The 18,592-nt window shown below is 43.0% G+C and overlaps 1 protein-coding gene across 1 annotated transcript in view; it reads right to left on the reverse strand.

Annotated features, from left to right (window-relative positions):
- The window catches only part of MYO10 (myosin X), a 184,400-nt gene that overhangs the window by 16,841 nt on the left and 148,967 nt on the right, over positions 1-18,592 (reverse strand). Inside the window, exons 20-28 of the mRNA XM_035125884.3 lie at positions 12,322-12,446; positions 12,095-12,209; positions 11,282-11,388; positions 9,494-9,706; positions 9,262-9,301; positions 7,094-7,999; positions 5,436-5,559; positions 4,197-4,440; positions 3,531-3,626 (exon numbers count right to left, since the gene is read on the reverse strand). Coding sequence (XP_034981775.3) covers positions 3,531-3,626; positions 4,197-4,440; positions 5,436-5,559; positions 7,094-7,999; positions 9,262-9,301; positions 9,494-9,706; positions 11,282-11,388; positions 12,095-12,209; positions 12,322-12,446 — 1,970 coding nt within the window. The remainder of the gene's footprint in view (positions 1-3,530; positions 3,627-4,196; positions 4,441-5,435; positions 5,560-7,093; positions 8,000-9,261; positions 9,302-9,493; positions 9,707-11,281; positions 11,389-12,094; positions 12,210-12,321; positions 12,447-18,592) is intronic.

Consider the following 18,592-nt stretch of genomic DNA (forward strand, 5'->3'; position numbering starts at 1 on the left):
ATCAGATGTCAAAGAAATAAACAACTATCGGACTTTTAGAAGACATCTGAAGGCAGCCCTGTTTAGGGAAGCTTTTAATACTGGATGAATCATTGTATTTTAATATTCTGCTGGAAGCTGCCCAGAGTGGCTGGGGAAACCCAGCCAGATGGGCGGGGTATTATTATTATTATTATTATTATTATTATTATTATTATTATTATTATTATTACCCTGCCCATCTGGCTTCCAACAGAAGTATTAAAATACAATAATCTATTAAACATTAATGATGATGATGATGATGATGATGATGATGATGATGATTGCAACAAGCCTATGTACGGAGTTAGGCTGAAAGAGAGAGGGGGGTTGTCCAAGGCAATCCAGCGCTTCTCTTTGCAAATATATCCATTTTCTAAGTGGGATTGATTTCTGATTATTTTTTAGGAGATGCATGCTATTTCCCTCATTTATTGCAGAGACGAGGAACTTGTGGCCCATCCAGTTGTTGGGGGTGGTGGTGGTGGCAGCCAGCCTGGCCAAGGACTGACAATGATGGGAAATGTAGACCAGCAGTGTCTGGAATGACACTGATTTATAGACCTAAAAGTTGCTTTTGATTGACTAAACAGAGAACCTTTTATAGTCCCAGAGTTAAATCAGCTAAACATTAACTTCTTCCTGGGGTTTCTGTATAGAGCCCTTCACACTAATTCTTGGGCAAAGGTGAAAATAGATAATGACTAACTATTCTAGCATATTTTCCAATATCAGAGGAGTTGAACAAAGGCTTCACTGTGCTGTCCCCACCTTTCTGTTTTGTCTTTCATGCGAAGCTGGGATCATTTAAGGCTAACCTTGTCTGGACCAAGGGCCAAAACTTCACCCATGACCAACTCTTTGAGGGATGCATGCAAGCCAGATGTGGGTGTGGCAAAAAGTTGGTTTGCCCAACTCACTTTCGCATGGGCACAAGTCTGTATCCTCAGATGATTTATGTAGATTTGCAGGAGGGGGGGTATTGCTGCTTCTGTGCTTATTAAAAATATTAATCTGATGACAGACATCTGGGATTATTTCCCTCTTCATGAGGGTCCCTTTTTTGTCTCAGCTGCCAAAACTTATAGGGGGAAATACAAATTTGCTTTGGTAGGGAAGCTACCCCCAGGGATTAGCTACCCATAATTGCAACATGATTGTTGAAGAAACGTGATTGTAATATCCCCATGCAGATCCAGTCCTCTGTATTATGTGACAATCTGTCTTGGGCCTCAGAGAACTATTTGGAAATTGCTAGCTGCTGCAAAAATGCTGGTTGCTAAGAAATGGATAACTAATTTTGCTCCCACATTAAAAGAACGGTTATCTGAAATAACGAAGTTGTCTGAAATGTCAACACTAACAGAATTACTGATTGAGAGATGGTAAATTGAAGTCTGAATGTTTATACAAGAAATGATCTCCTTTTTAAAAAAAGTTATGAAAGACGGATATAATTACACACACACACACATCCCAGAACATCTTACGTAAGGACCATGAAAGCCTAACACCTGGGAATAAAGAGGAACAGAGGAAGGAGGAGAGGTTCAATTCTGCAGTACATTGGTACATTTTTTTTTGTTAAAAGAGCCAAGTACTTGGGAGGTAGGCAGAAATCTCCAGGGGACTGCAACAACTGCGGCAAGAATTATATTAGCACAAGCTTGGAAGACAGAAGAAATACCAACGAAAGAACAATAGCAAGGGAAACTTGTGGAATATACACAACTGGCAAAATTAACAGATAAATTACGGTACATGAAAAGGGTAACAAAGACTTTAAAAGAGAATGGGAACCATTTGCAACATATATGAAGAAGCAACATAAAGAATTGAACTCACTGGCAGGGTTTGATTAAAGAAACACAATTGTATATAACAAAAAAGTAAGATTATATGTATTGGGAAATTTTTGGGAAGCAACACGCAGGGTAAGTAATATGGAAATAAAACAAAATGGGAATATGAGAGAAGTCCAGGGGAGGCGGGGATATGAAAAATTGTTAGAGAAATATTGTTAGAGGGTGTTATAAACAAAATCTGCCCTTTTTCCCTTATGGGGTATCCAAGAGCCCGTATAGAGTCCTTAAGTGGGTTCTCTTTCGGTAGGAGAAAATGACAGAGGCCAACCAGAGAATATTGAGAAGCAAAACAGCTATTAAGCCTGATCTTTATTAAACTGTTGCAACAGGGTCCTCACTCACCACAAGCAGGAAAGAGGAGGAACCCAGAACAAAGGTGTGCCTGCCCTTATATAGACTTTTGAAATTGTTCACCCCCAGAAACATCATACATATATCACAGACATAGGGGTCTAAAACAGAAACCAGAGTGTGTTGTTTATCTCCTGTCTGGCAGGTTACTGATTGCATTATCTGGGTTTGGGCCACTCTTTTGTTATTATAACTACTTAATTCCTCAATCCTGGTCACAGGCTCACACCTTATTCACACCTTAAATGTGCCCTTAAGGCAGGATTTGTGAGCACAGAGACAATGGGGAGGTTTTTTTCATTTCCTCCCTCCTTGCAGAGAAACATTGGGTCAGTTTGGAAGAGTCAAAATGGTTTCAGGACCGTCTTCCTGTACTGTTTCAGACATGTGGTGTATATATTTATGTACATGTTTGCCTTGTACATTTAATTTATATTATTTTAGATCTTAAATTCTTATAACAATGTATACATGGAAAAACCAATAAAAACATTTTTATTTTTTTAAAAAAAGAAATCTCCAGGGGACAACACTGATGGCCATGTTTCACAAATCGGATGGTCACCCCAGTGTATCAGTTCTCTGCCAACAACCAGCTTTGTGTTTAATCTTTCTTGTCATAGTGTGTCATGGAAAGATAAAGGAAATGATAAGAGCTGAACGTGTGGGTGCTGTGTATACTACACACATTTTGAAATGCAAACAATTATGTTCGTGTTTATAGGGGGAAAATGGTTTATATGACAGAGGAGAAAAGTCACCTTAAACACTAGTAAATCTTGTTGGCACTTTGACAGATCACAGATGGTGATAAAAAACCAGATCTGGATCCTATAATTGAACCTGAACTAGTAAAGTATAAGTGGATAGTGCGGGAGAATATGGTTCAAATTTCCATTTAGGTATGAGGTATGAGGGAATTACAACCCCCATCTACTATGCATGCTATAATCTTTTACATCCCGATTTGCAAAAGTATCAGAGTGGGCAAAATTGATGAAACTACAGATTGCACATTCTTAGAGACAATAGCAAATCATAGTACATTTTAAGCTCTTTTCTTCGTGGCCATCTTTTGGGAGCCTGGGCACTGAGTCCAAAACTTAGAATACCATCAGCAGAACTCTGTATGAAAACCTCTATTTGAAAACCATTCTATTGCTTCTGCTTATTTTATTTTTCTGTTGGTGGGGAAAGAATCCCACAGTGGGTTTATTGCTGGCCCAGTAGTACTAGGCTTCACATCTGCAAAACGTCAGTGGCTGGAAGGGGAAAGGGGGAGAAAGTTCTTACCTTGCGTCCTCAGGCGACTCAGCAATCAAATGATAGGTCCTATCAGCCATGACAATGTCAATCCCGTTTTCCTTAGTAGTGTTATCAACGATATCTCTAAAATGGACAGAAAAGTGAGAAACACGATGAATTCATACTGTCAGAACCCTGCTGCCCTGTCTTTCTTAATATTAAGCCAGTGGAGTCTAGTTTTTAATGCCTACAATTTTGCCCCTCTTTTGTTTCTATGGAGGCACCAATTCTTTATGCCCATGCAGGCTTTAATATTGATCTCCTTCATCTGCATCTCATTTTTCTTTAGCTATTGATCTGTGCCGGCTACCAGCCGCGTGCAAATTTATTATGTGTTGTTTTAGGCAGATGATTTAAAAATGTCCTGGAGCTCACGCTAATCTGGGCAGAGCACGTAAGGTTGGTTTCCAAAGGGCCGTGACTGGGAGGACAATGGGTGCTTAGTGCTGCTCTGCTGATCAGAGGAGCACAAGGAAGGCTGCCAACACCATCTCCTCAGCTAAGATCCTGGCAGGGGGGAAAGGCATGACTTTTAACACCCAGTCGGAGTAAGGTGAGAAAGAACAGTGCCTTGAAGTTGAGGCACTTTTTACCTCCGAGGACACCGAAGGGGGCTACTCTATGCATGGGATGCCTTAAGTGGACTTTGCTTACTTGGCTGTTCGGATTTCAAGGGTTCCCTTGAGCTTCTCTTCGCTATCATTTTCAAAGTACATCAGCCGGGACTGCCGGAGAACAAACCAGCGTTTCTTCCAGTTCCTTCTGGACAGCGTGGAAGACCCACCACCTTTCTTGTGCAGCCAGCCTTGCTTGAGAGCTTCCTGTTTCGAGCGGAACCACAGGAAGGTTTCATCTTTCAAGACACACCAGCGGCGCTTCCAAGTGTTCATCAACCCACCTTGAGGAAAGGGAGAGGAAACAGGTTGTAAAACCTGCCTTTGTTTAACAACAACAAAATGCCCAACACTCCTTCAATGATCAGAACTATTTCTCATCAGGCAATCTGGATGCTTTTTAGAAACAGGATCTTAAAACCAATGGTCTATACAATTAATAAATATACCTATGGTCAAACAAGCAAGCATTCACCAGATTTAACAGCTGATTACCACAGAGTTATACCCCTGGTTTCAAGCTCCCCAACGTCAACCAGCATCAGGCTCTTTCTCCTAGCTGCTCTCTCATCCCAACATTTTTCTCCACAACCCAATCCTTCTGTGGATGATATAATCCATAATACATGGCCCAGAGTCAAAGCACCTTGTCAGAATGCCTTCGCTCTGGCAAATGGAGTGATGGGTCTATCATTCTTACAAATTAAACGAAAAAATACAAGGCAGAGTTATGTGTGACTATTATGCATGCAGAAACTCAGTAATTTGACAGAATCTCGTGAAAACCAACAGTATAGATCAAAACTCTTGGTCTTGAGGGGACTGTTTCAGAGGAACAACTTGAAAAAATGGACTATTTAAGAAGTGTGTATCTGGAGAAGTGTGCATGCACATGAAAACTCATACCAATGACAAACTTAGTTGGTCTCTAAGGTGCTACTGGAAGGAATTTTTTTATTTTTTGTTTCGACTACGTCAGACCAACACGGCTACCTACCTGTAACTATTTAAGAAGAGCTATTTCTGCAGCTTTTACTTCTCTCTTACGGCACTTTCATGCATCCTTGTAAACTCTGCCAAGTAGTTTGCACCTCTGATCAACTTGATCGATGGCCTCTAATGATCTTCTTGGATTTGTTTACTTATTACTTGCCCCTAATTTATCATAATTTCCGCTTTACATCACCCCACAAATAAGTAGCGTAAATACACTGTATTTGAGAAAGAAGGCCACCTCGTTTTGTTTGGCTCTTTATGTTACTCTGGGCTGTTTCTGTACCTTTCATGTACAAAAAGCTATGGAAATATGGGAGGCTGACGCAGCTGTAGACAGAATCCCTCCGATACGAAAGTTCATCATCGGTATCAAACCTCGAGTCAAAGTCTTCTTCGCTGTCTTCGAACTGGAAGATCAACATAATGAGGGAAAATTAACTAATAGGAAAAGGCTTAGCTGCAGATGTTTTCATCACATTCCAGCCTTATTCAGATGTTAAAAGTTCAGTGGTACATTCATATAAATGCAGGATCTCCTGATCTCTGTTTGACAGATCCCTTCTCCCTGCAGTGAAGGAAGAAGGGGAGGAAGGCCAAAGTCCCCTGCGCATTTCCCATAAGCAATCTCTAGAATTGGGGTATGGTGCACTAATGTATTTACAGATTCTTTGCTGTAAGCTTACATGCATTCTCACCCTCCACCCTACCAATAATACGGACATTCCTAAAAGAATATCTTCCATTTAGCACAAATATTATTTCCCTTTGTCTCATTCTACCAAGGCTATTTACCTTGCTTCTGCAAAATAAATTGACCTGTTGGTCATCTGTTGTGTCATGCATGTCCACTAAAATTAATCCTGTGCTCATTTTTAACAGGCAACAAGTTCACTTTTAGTGTGACTGCAGCATAGCTACCAAACAAAAATGTCTTTTTCAGTGGACTGCCTGTATGGGTAGGAGCAGAAATGAATTTCTGAGTCACAGCAAAAGAAAACCAGCCTCCAAAACCTAATGTTTTTACAAACAATAACTATTCAGAAATGCTTCTTTTTTTAACCTCGACTCTTCACACACTTCCTTATCCCTTTGGTGAAGGAATTCTTCCCTGAATTGACATATACAATTCAGGGAAGAATTTTATTCCTGTCGTGTTAGACTCCAGAGAGTTATCCCTGTGAGGTTTAAGGAGTGGTGTTTACACCACGCTGGAACAGCAGTCATTAAAGTAAGCACTGGGAAATAGGTATTTTTATGTTTTTATATTGCTGCTAACTAGAAATTGTACTTGGAATATAATAATGCTTAAAATAATGTCCTTACATTTGTGTACTTTGAAGAACCACAAGTGCCGAGTCGGCTGCCCCAATTTAGGAAAATAATTCGATGTAAAAATTATGTTAACAAGCTGTGACTGCACTCACTTTTGGATTGTCAGGTTGTATTTGTATCCTATGGACCATGCTGTCCTTCATCTTTTGATGAATGGCAGTATATAAATCTAATTATTATTATTATTATTATTATTATTATTATTATTATTATTTAAGTGCAGTCCCTAATCAAGATTACTGTGGCACATAACGTTTGACAATGTGACGGTTAAACCAGGAAATCTTGACATTACTCTTATTCCTCCCAAAGAGATGTGCAGTGGTACCTTAGTTTGTGAACAGTCTGGTTTGCCTACGTTTTGGATTAGGAACACGTCAAACCTGGAAGTGCGTGTCCCGGTTTGAGAACTTTTTTTGGATTACGACCATTTTTTCTTTAAGATTAGGGATGAATTATTTGGTTTACGAACAAATTTTTCTGGAGGCCCCATTGGAGAAAGCGTGCCTTGGGTTACGACCTGTTTTGGTTTACGAACAGACCTCCGGAACAGATTGTGGTCGTAAACCAAGGTACCACTGTAATAATGGCAAAGAAAGCAATACTCACGGAAGACTGAGCACCCTCTGAACTAAACCTGTACGCCCCAGAGCTGTTGTATGTCCCCACAGAACAGCGGTAGTCGGGGGACCATTGGCTGCTATGAGAATTGGAAAAGGTCACGCTGCTTCCGGAAGTGATAGCACCGTCTTCATAGTCATCTTGGTCATAATCATAGTCCGCATCGGGAGTAATTAACTCCGTGGAGTTCTGGGGCTTGCACGTTACGTTTTCTGGCATGCAGTATGTGGATTCACCGCTGGAGGAGTTGTGGAGACTGAGGGTGTCATGGCCAGAAGGAACAAGTGTGCTGTTGTTGCCTGTGGCAGGACTTGCCGGCACCACTGTGTCGTTCATGTACGGATCTTCTTCCGAAGAGTCGTCGCTCGTCCGGATGCCGCTCGTCCTCTGGTCCGAGTGGCCGTGCTCGCTTGGGTTTGGCGAGTCCTTGAAAGCGTCGTCATCCGCTTCAAAGCCCTCGTCAACCTCCTCCTCGGGGTACGGCTGGCTGAAGTTGAAATTGGGCTTTTCGTCGCCCACGCTCCCGGTCAATTCGCTGAGCTCTGAGCAGAAACCGCTGCCCACAGAGAGCGTCCTCTCGATGTTTCGGACGCATTCGTCAATTTCGTCGAAGTTCAGGGACTCCAAGAACTCCTGCGCCGCTCGGCAGGCCTCGTCCTCCAGCCGCTTCAGTTCCTCGTCCCGGAGCTGCTGCAGCCTCTGCAGCGACGCCTCCGTCAAGGACAGCTCCTGCTGCTCTTTCATGCGCTGTAGGTCTTCGATCTCTTTCTCCAGGCGAAGGATCTCTTCGACCTGCTTGTTTTCTTTTTGCTTCTCCAGCTCTCGCTTCAGTTCTTCTTCCTTCCGGGCTTTCTGAATGGCCGCCAGCTCCTGCCGCCGCTTCTCCTCCTCAGCCTGCATTTTGACACACACAAGATCCCTTAATCTTTGCCTTGCTAGGCAACTGCAATTCTGCCACATTGTTTTCACTTGGAAGAACTCATCTCCCACTTTTGTACAAGACACAGTCTATTTGATTACATTGAGCTGTGGACAGCAAAAACATGACCGAAGCTGGGGATGTGAGGTGTGGAATGACATATTTTAAGGCACACAACAAGGCTGTTGCTTAAAATGGCAGTTCCCTGTGGAGGTCCCCTTTTCATCACCTGGAGGTGATGAAATACCAAACAATGGTGGGGTTCTAAGTGCAGGTCTACAACACTGTGTGTTATATTATAGCTCAGCCTCATTGGCTTTCCTTCTCCAAACACAAGAGATGCAGGATGGGGAGCCTTGTGGAAGTCACACTGAAGTTCCAAGAGGGGGCAGATAAAAGTATGTGGCATTGTGACAGATGCTCATATAGTAGAAGAAGAGGTGGAATTGGTTATATTGTGTTTGCAAGAGTTGACACTCCCACATGCTTATTACAGACCTATGGAACTGTTGGGGACTTGCCTGAATTCAAGAAATAAATCGTACTTTACTCCTGATGGTTCCTGGGCATTCTTCGCGCCAAGGCAAAAACACACTGGAGAAGTGGAAATTGAGAAAATAACACCCAGTTCCATGGTAAATATTACTGGGTCTTAGATTGTGAGTCTCCAGGGAGAGGACTATACATTCGTCTTGCGATCTGATGGTGACTCGCAAGACGAATTCGTTTTGCGAAAAATCCATCTTGCGAATCACGGTCCCCCTTAGGAATGCACTGAAATTTAATTAATGTGTTCCTATGGGCAAAAAAAGAAATTTCAATGCATTCCTATGGGAAACCGCGATTCGCAAGACAAATTTTTCGCAAAACGAATTGACTCGTGGAACGAATTAAATTCATCTTGTGAGGCATCACTGTAAAATGTTACAAGCCACAATCAGCCCATAGGTTAGAGTGGGATAATAAATAAAATGAGATAAATGGTATCAGCATATGAAGCAAATTATAGAACGTTTCATGGAGGAGGAGAAATAAACATGGACTGCTAATTTTGTCAGTTCCATGTTTCATGCAACGTGTAAATCCTTCCTTAAAAAATCTTGCTTGACGAAAAAGAAAAGAAAAGCACAATGCAGAAATCGGACAGAAACAACTTTATCAAGTCTCACCAGGTTCTGCTTCCCACAATAAGAGCTATGCAAACACAAAAGAGAACAGGACATAATTAACAGCTTACCTGCCGAGCAAGACGTTCTGCTTCCTGCTTCTGCCGCTTTCTAAAAAAGAAAACATCAGAAAGGAATCAAAACCAATACATCATTATACGGGGATCCAGTTTTTCATGATGTGACTTCTGAAACCAATGTGCTTGACAGTTACTTGCACAAAATTACAAAGGTTGCTGTAGCTAATTCGCAGGAAAGCGAAGTTGCTTACCAGATATTGTCAAGTAACAACGTATTCCATACCTTTCCTCCTCTGCCTTTCTCCTTTTTTCTTCCTCTTGCTGTCGTTTCTCCTCCAGCAATCCTTTGTAAACACGACGCGCAATCTGGCCCCGTAGCTGCTTCTGGAAAGTGATGGCCGCTTTCCTTAGCAGTAAGTACTTCCTTCTTAAGTAGAAAGCTCTGTAGTTCTTCTGTATGATAACTACACAGTAAAGGACTTTTCTGTAGTGCTTCCTGAAATGAAACAGAGACACACGTCTATATGAAGAGAAGGTGTGATGAACCAGCGACGGGAACCATTAATACCAGAGGGATAAATTAAAACTTCTAGGCAGCAAAGACAGTAATATTAATTCCACTCTCATGAACATTCTTTACTTGTGCTTCATGATACTATTTCACTAGAATGACTAGACTCCAACTCTAGAGTAGGAAGAGATGCATCCTAGTTAAGGAAGCATTTATATGCCACTGTCTAATAGCATCTATTTGTAATCATCAAGCTTGTTTGATATGTATACACCCTGATATTAAAGAAAGTTGTATATCGGAGGATAGCTTTTGTCCGTATTTTTGCTCTTTTCACAGATCCACCATTCAGTGCATATGGGCAGGTCTAATATACACATGAAAAGAAATGACCTCATTGGCCAAACAGCTATTGAACGCCCCTCTATTGACTCGGTTTGGGGGGGGAAGAAGTAAACAGATGGGATCTAGGACTCAGACTCTAGTACATAATGCATGACGGTAAGTAAGCAAATAAAACATTGTAATTCAGTCACCTAGTTCTATTGTTCTTTTGTGTCTTGGAGGAAAAAAAAATCAAACTAAATGGCTTGGTCTCTTGGGTTTCCCCCCTTCCTTCTGCCACTGCAAATACACCAAGGCTACAAATCCCTTTTCTTTAAATAGTGCAAATAAAAACGTTTGGAATACACCCAAATAAGTGATTTGCACAACCAAAAGCAAATCTTCAAATAATGTAACTTGGGGCCATCAACACTTTTGGTCTACACTACACAGAGAATGCTTGAATGTAGTGCCCCATGACGGTTTGTCTCCAACAGCTGTGTAACATACAGACACTAACTGCTCTTCTGGGTGATGTGGATCATTTCTTATGTCTGTATAACATAAGAGACGTACTTGCAAAAGTACGTCACAATTCCTACATACAGTTGCATGGGGTACACTATCATCCAAGAGGCCAGTTAGCCTGAAAACTCTATATAGTTTCAAGTTGTCTCAGACTCCACATGATAAAGATAACTTGTAAGCTACTCCTCAGAAAAATAGAAAACATATACCACATACTTTCGTTACTTCTTTGCGTATGATGAATGCAGTGCCCTGGAAATTCCTGAGTGTGACAGTGAATACCCTTGTTGCTAAATGGCATCACCATCCAACACAATGTTAGTTTTTGTAGCAGACAGACAGACAGACAGGAAAGAAGCTGGAAGTCTAAAGGTGTCATCCCAAAGAAGGGGAATCCTGAGCAGTTTTATTAATTGAAATCCACACCTAATATACAAAGCAGGAAGGGGCTGTAGCTTCCAACACAGTTGGAAGCATGAGGCTCTAACTCAATCTTCTGTTAATCTTATGCAGCGCTATTTTTCTAGAAAAAGAGGTGCCGGAACTGAGTTCCAGCAAGTTCTGGCTGGGAAGAGAGTCCTGATCTTCTGTCCTGGGTACCAAGGTTGGGAAAGTCTGAGATCTCAAGCATCTGTCTGTTAGTCATTGTATACAAAGTTAGAAGGTCTACTAGTCTGGCGCAGTAGAAGGCAGCTCCTTGTTACATACCGTGCCACATAGCCCAAGACATGTGCTCGGATGATCATGGCTGCTTTGCCAACCTCTATCTCCCGTTGCTTTTCCAGCTTGTGTTCCAAAGATTCACGAAGAAACACCTTTAAGAAAAGCGCAACAACATACACATTGAGGGTTTCTTCGTAATATGCTGCAAAATTCATTCTGCGTCATTTTAAGGGTCTGGGAGAAAAGTGGGCGAAAGCTGTTCTCAGGCAATCAATATCAGCCTTCAAGATGGATCCATTTTTATATTTATTAGAGAGGGGGAGGCTTGCAGTATTAGGGATGTCCTACTCCCCCAAACATACGAGTCAAAGGCGACTATGGGGTTGTGGCACTAATCTTGCTTTCAGGCCGAGGAAGCCGGCGTTTGTCCACAAACAGCTTTCAGGGTCACGTGGCCAGCATGACTAAACTGCTTCTGGTGCAACGGGACACTGCGACGGAAACCAGAGCGCCACTTACCTTCCCGCCGCAGTGGTACCTATTTATCTATTTGCGCCGGCGTGCTTTCGAACTGCTAGGTTGGCAGGAGCTGGGACAGAGCAACAGGAGCTCACCTCATTGCGGGGATTTGAACTGGCAACCTTCCGATCGGCAAGCCCAAGAAGCTCAGTGGTTTAGACCACAGGTGGGTTTGTAGGTGGGGAGTTGTGCTGTTTGCTAATATAGATGCAAATATACAAAGTTTCACTGGCTTAGGAATTGAGGCAAAGTCACCTGGCAAGGTCTAGCTCCTGTTGTATGTTAATCCACAACAACAACATAGCTTTCTAGTTTTGCATTAGTAATTGTCTCTTATACCTTAGATTTCCCAAGCTGCCATTCAGTGCTTGTGCTATCATACAAATGAAGGAAGGCAGCACACTTTCCTTTTAAATCTTCAGGGAGAGTCAAATTTCTCATCAGGACTTTGTATCTGGGGAAACAAGAAAACCAAGGTGATTTTCCCTTTTTTCAAAAATGCTTCACTTGGACCACACACCTCATCTAAAATGCTTAACACCCAACCAAACCAAAGGTAGGCTTACCTTTCATGAAAATCCAGAAACGGCCTCCGCACTGGAAAACCAGCCCTTCGTATCCGCACGGTCTCAAGTATTCCAGAGTACCGCAGCTGGTTCAGCACCACGTTCTGATCAAATTGGTCAGGCATCTGAAAAACAAAACAAAAAAGCAGTCGGCGACATTTGATAAATAACCAATAAAGGTGACTTTGCAAGCAATGTTCAAAATTAGCCAGGTGCCAGGCATGTATTGCGACTGGCATGGGTCTCCGTGGAGATCTCTGGATGCGAAGTTGGCGACTAGGGAAAGCAAATTGTCACTTGGAGAAGGAGGATCTGAGATAAGTTGTACCTCGGGTTACGGACTTAATTCGTTCCAGAGGTCCGTTCTTAACCCGAAACCGTTCTTAACCTGAGGCACGCTTTCGCTAATGGGGCTTCCCGCTGCCGCCACGCCGCCAGTGCGCGATTTCCGTTCTCATCCTGGGGCAGAGTTCGCAACCCGAGGTACTACTGGGTTAGTGGAGCTTGTAACCCAAAGCATTTGTAACCCGAGGTGTTTGTAACCCAAGGTAACACTGTATTTTCCTTGAAGCTTGTATTTTTTTTCATTTTGGGTTGTTTTATTTGATGTTTCAATGTGTTGTAAACTGCTTTGAGATTTGTTCTTTAAAATATGAAATAGAATAACAGCAACAGCAACAACACCACCACAATTGCAATACCAAACCCAAAAAACCCTGGTGCCTAATGTTATTGTGGCAACCATAATGTAGGTGCCATTTGGTGATGAGTTTATATACCTGAATTTCTAACACTGGTTACAAGTATGAGGCTTAGGATGAGCCTGTGGAGACAAATGCCTAAATTCAAAAGAGGCATACCCCTTGTCTAATGTGGATTCACACATGTAAATGCTGTTTAAAATCTTAACCACAGGGAAAAGATGGCAGTACCAGCCTCTGAGACCTTTAAAGGGAGAACACAGACCAGCCTTTTACACTTTGCACACTTCAGGCACCACGAGAGAACGCTAAAATTTGTGCTCTGGAATCTGTTCCATTCTTAAGGAAATCAGCCCTGAGTGCTCCCTGGAAGGACAGATCGTGAAGCTGAGGCTCCAATACTTTGGCCACCTCGTGAGAAGAGAAGAATCCTTGGAAAAGACCCTGATGTTGGGAAAGATTGAGGGCACAAGGAGAAGGGGACGACAGAGGACGAGATGGTTGGACAGTGTTCTCGAAGCTACGAACATGAGTTTGACCAAACTGCGGGAGGCAGTGCAAGACAGGAGTGCCTGGCGTGCTCTGGTCCATGGGGTCACGAAGAGTCGGACACGACTAAACGACTAAACAACAACAACATCTGTACACAAATACAAAATGTAAAATGACATCAGCTTTAAGAACTATTAAGTTCCCCTCTTCTTCAGAATGGGGCTCTGAGCTTGCTTTTTATTTTTTTAATGCCTTTACTTTTGTGCCTGAGATCCAGAAATTGAGCAGGTGGGTTTGGGGGAGGCAAGGAGACAGGTGGTTGAAAAAGATGTGTGTTGGGCTGTTGTTAAAGGCGCAGCAACAGGGCCAATTAAGAGAAGGTAGCAACCTGGCTTCCAAAGGCAGTAAACCAAAGGAACAATTACAGAGGTAATCCCCAGCCCCCCATTTAGAGCCTCAGTCGCTACTTAATCCGATCAGCAATCCCATCTCACTCCTGCTCATTGCTATTTAGCAATTCCAAACTGTTGACAGTAATGGCAGAGTATAAAAGAGCTTTGGCAATGATACAATATAATAGCATCTCTAAAGGAACTGCTGCGAGCCTTTGGGGGAAATTAAATGCCCTGATTTGTATTCCCAAGAGGTAATCAAATCCCGCTTGCGAGTCAAATGCCACTGACACAAAATATGGACTTAATTCCTTTAGGAACGCCTGAGAATTAGCTTATTTATACAAAAAAATGCTCCTTTAAAAAGGGGGGTGGGGTATTAAGGGTGCAATGAAGTGTGTTCTACAGATGGCCTCGGACAGAAAATTGACTTAAGAATGCAGAGTCAGGAGACAAATTATGTTAAATATTCCAACTAAAAATCGGGGGGGGGGGCATTTTTTAAAGGGACACTAATGTAACATGTAATGTTTTTTTTTTTAGTTGTGGGGTTTTTTTGCTGCCTTTCTTTTCGTTAAACACATTTACTGTCTACTATCAATTTCAGAGAACTATAGTTTAAAAAGGCATAGTAAAGGATTTCTTCTATTTACGATTAAATCTGGCAAGGCTATTGAAAAGTATTTTGTGGGGTATACATGAGTTCAGACAGCAGTGAGTCAGTGAATGAGCACACTTCAAGTTTCCAGTATAAAAATCATGTGGAACTCCGATGTTGAGCTTCATGTGATTAATTGATACCATGGAAGCTGTCCTCATAGTTAAATGAACTTACTCATGTGTTCTGCCTTACGAAAACATTCACGTTCAATAATAAGTTACATTTTCAACATGCAATCAAATATGTCTATGATCAGGACGAGGAAATGTGCTCAAAATACTTTAGGAAACAAGAGTATGTTTCAATACATGAAAGTCACTTCTCCCTAATAATTATGCTTCCCTGTAACAAAATTGATTCATGTAAAACCTTTTCAAAGAATACATTTCATACAAAGCACAGATAAAGTTGCATTTTTTCCCTAATCGCAGGTTCCAATTCCCTATGTGTCTTTGACCTGAAATAAATCTCAGGATCGTACAACGCATGAGCGGAGCAGATCTGAACCCGACAATATCAAAGTCATGTTAGCCCACCAGGGAGACAAACTATGCTAGTTTTCTATTCATCGAAACACTTATATTCGGAGATGAAACAAAACAGCCAGTTTACATCACTGGAGTCTTAACTTTCAAACACCTCTCTCTGCAACAGCAACAAATTTAGGAGCGGAGAGAAAGATCTCCTTTGCTTCCCACGAGTCCCTTTCCCGTGGAAATACGTTGCTGTGTCTGTTCTTGCAAGCTGAGAACCAAAGAAATTCGACTCATAACAGTGGTGTCATAAAGCTCAGTTATCAACTCACCATTTTAGCGGCATCGCGAGCGCAACTCGCCAAGCTGACCTTTTTCGTGCACACTGAACAATGATGAAGACTATTCCTGGTGCTTTAAAAAGTGCTCAGTTGCCATGGCAACCCCTCCCTTTCTGAGGATAATTAGCCCTGGTGTGGCTTTGGCTTCTGATGGGGTGGGGGCTGCACAGAAAAGGATGCAAATGAGAGAGGGGACAAGAGCAACAGCTTCTTGGGCTCTGTGCTGCAGAGATGGGCAAGAGAAAAGGAGCTGCTTAGTAACAAGCCCACAGCACAGGGGCAATGGCTAAAACAGGGCCCTTAAAAATGGGAAACTGCTAGGAGGTGGAAGGGGCAAGCAGAATATAAAATGGAAGAATGGTATAAAGAGGTGTGGGATATAGCTATTAATGATAAAATAACATGTGCCATTATGGTAAGGCGGGGAATACACAGGAGAAACGGTTTTGAGGGCATATGGAGGGTGTTTGTAGAATTTGTACTGTTTAAACGGAAAGGGGCCAAACCGTCGCAAGAGGTGTTGCAATTTTGGGAGGTTGGGTGGTTACAATGGAGTGGTCTCGGGGGTGGGGTGCACATTTCTATCCTTATTTATTTATGATTATTTAAAATATATTAATAATAAAGGGAAACTGAAAAAGGAAGATTATCATGATTAAACTACAAGAGCTAAGGAATCGCATTCTTCAGACATCTCTCGGAACCTGACCACTACCACCGGGAACAAGACTGAAAGAGAGAAATATCTGCAACCTACCTTGTGGTTTTTCTGTTGGTGCGTCTCAGAGTTGTGGCTCTCCGGAGGACAGGTCTCCCCCCCCCCTTAAAACCTACTTCTTCGGGCAGGGGTGTAATTTACAAGCCAACTGTAGGTGGCAAGCAGTTGCAACCCAATGGAAACTGAGGGTCTGATTATTCATTACTGATGTGGGTTCTTCTCCAAGTCAGACTGGCTTGCAAGTTGCGCTGTGTGTGTGTGTGATGACTCAGCCTCCTTGCTTGAGTAATCTGCAGCTCTTCGCTTACACAGCATTTTCTTTACCATGCTCCAGCTATGAACACATGTGGTCTGGGTAGTTTAAAGCAGAGGTGGGCAGTCATCAGGTTTGTGGGATCTACTCGGTTGTCATGGTTTTTTTTGCTAGAACCCTGAGGTCTACCAACCAGAGCCAATGCAAAATTGTGACTCAGGTTGGCGGATATGCACAAAGAATCAAGGGACAGGGTGCCTCTGAGCACATGGCTCTGTTTGGGGATTTGTGAGCGGTACAGAGCCAAACTCACAAATTCGATATAAAAATCCACTCCTTGTTTCCCCTCCCCGAGCATCCCCCACTATCAACGTAGTTTTTTGAGGATGTTTGTGTGTTAAGTTTTTGCTAACGTTAGACAACTGGGAGTCAGAAACCCTTATTGATTACCCAAAAAGCCACCAGCAGATTCTGATCTAAGTTCTGCTTAACCCTGGGGTGAATTGTTCTGAGGTGGGTGGTCCTGGCTTGCGGCTAGACAATGACCTAAAGAGTATTTTGGTACTTTCAAAGTCTGTATGTCAGGTGTTCTGTAGTGACTAAGAGCTACAAATCAGGAAATCCCTGGTTCAAATCTATCCGAGACACTCTCAGCCTCAGTCCTCCTATGATTATCATGGGAGGGGACGACCCCCAAGGGCCATTGGCACCTCCAAAGATTTTCCCATCACTAATTTATATCCTGCCTTCTCATGTGGTCAAAGAAAGTAAAACAACGTAAAACAACAACAACAACAACAACACTGTTTCCATTAAAATGATCAAAATAACAAAGGTCCATAAAACAGTAGCTTTCAAATAAACTCCCAAGCACTATCTTGCAGAGTTAAGTTTTTCTACTTCTAAACAGATATGGGTTTTGCTGAAAATTCTCTGCTGGAAGGCTATTCCACAGCAATCTCAAAGGTTCTATTCCTTGCTTAGGTCATCCTGGTATACTGTGGTGATCAGGGGGGTAGTGGGGGGGGGAAGCAGGGGGGCATAGCCCCAAGTGCATGATTTTGAGATGGAGCAAACCAGGTCCTCCCCCCCCCGACCCCCATCCTGCCTTGCCTGCCACCGAGGGTTTCTGGGGCCCCTTGCTGAATGGTTGCCTGGCCAGCGTTGAGGTGATTTGCCCCCCGAGGGCCACAATGGTTGGCTGGGCTCCTTCCTCCTCCCTGTCCCACTCCTGCTTGGCGCCCACCCAATGGCATTGGTGGCAAGGACTGGACTGGCACAGTCGGTTCTGTTCACCCTCTGTACTCTGCGCACGCCCTGGGTGCCGGCAAATGGCGCAATGCTGCTGGCAATGATGAATCCTGGTGCAGAGCACTTGATACACATCTTAAAGCATTGTGCATGTGAGGTGCAGTCTCAAAGGCGATTCATGGCCCAGGCATTGGAGTTGGAATGTGTTTATGGTGGACAGAGATTCTACACCGCTGCCTCCGAAAAGCTACTGGCAGCATTTATAGTCGTACCTTGGTTCCCAAACTTAATCCGTTCCAGGAGTCCGCTCGACTCCAGAAACGGTTCGAAAACCAAGGCGCTGTTTCCGATTGGCTGAAGGAGCTTCCTGCAGCCAATCAGAAGCCGTGTCGGATGTTGGGCTTCCAAAAAACGTTCGCAAACTGGAACACTCACTTCCGGGTTTGCGACGTTCAGGTGCCGATTTGTTCGACAACTAAGGCGTTCGACTACCAAGGTGCCACTGTAACTCAAATTGAAAAAAGTTTATTCATAGGCTAAAAAACCCTTAAAAATTGACCTAAACTGTGTTTGTGTGAGATATGATAGTGATGGCAAAGTCAGCCAAAGATGTGGGATGACCGCTTACCCATTCAAAACAGAAGCTGTTCAAATTAATGGGGGTGGGGAGGAGATTTAGGGGTGCCTTGTTCTTTAGCTTCAGGGCTGGGGGTGATTTAAGATTTCGCTTTAGCTTTGGGACTGACACGCCTTACTAAAACTGGCAGCACGTCTCCAGACCCCAGCTGGAAACGCTGGCAGTCCCCACCTGTGAAAAGTCTGTTGCCATTTCATCTAAGGTCACCCTAATTAAAGCCTACAGCCCCTGCTGGAAAAGCCTCAATCTGTCCTCTCCAGCTTTCGCCACACTGTCATCGGTCAGTGGTCTTCCTCGGAAGAAAAATCAATCAGGCTTTCGGATAGTCGCAGATTTGTCCATTTGAAACACA

The sequence above is a fragment of the Zootoca vivipara genome, chromosome 8, assembly GCF_965207765.1.
Source record: "Zootoca vivipara chromosome 8, rZooViv2.hap1.1, whole genome shotgun sequence".
NCBI classification, from domain to species: Eukaryota; Metazoa; Chordata; class Lepidosauria; order Squamata; family Lacertidae; genus Zootoca; species Zootoca vivipara.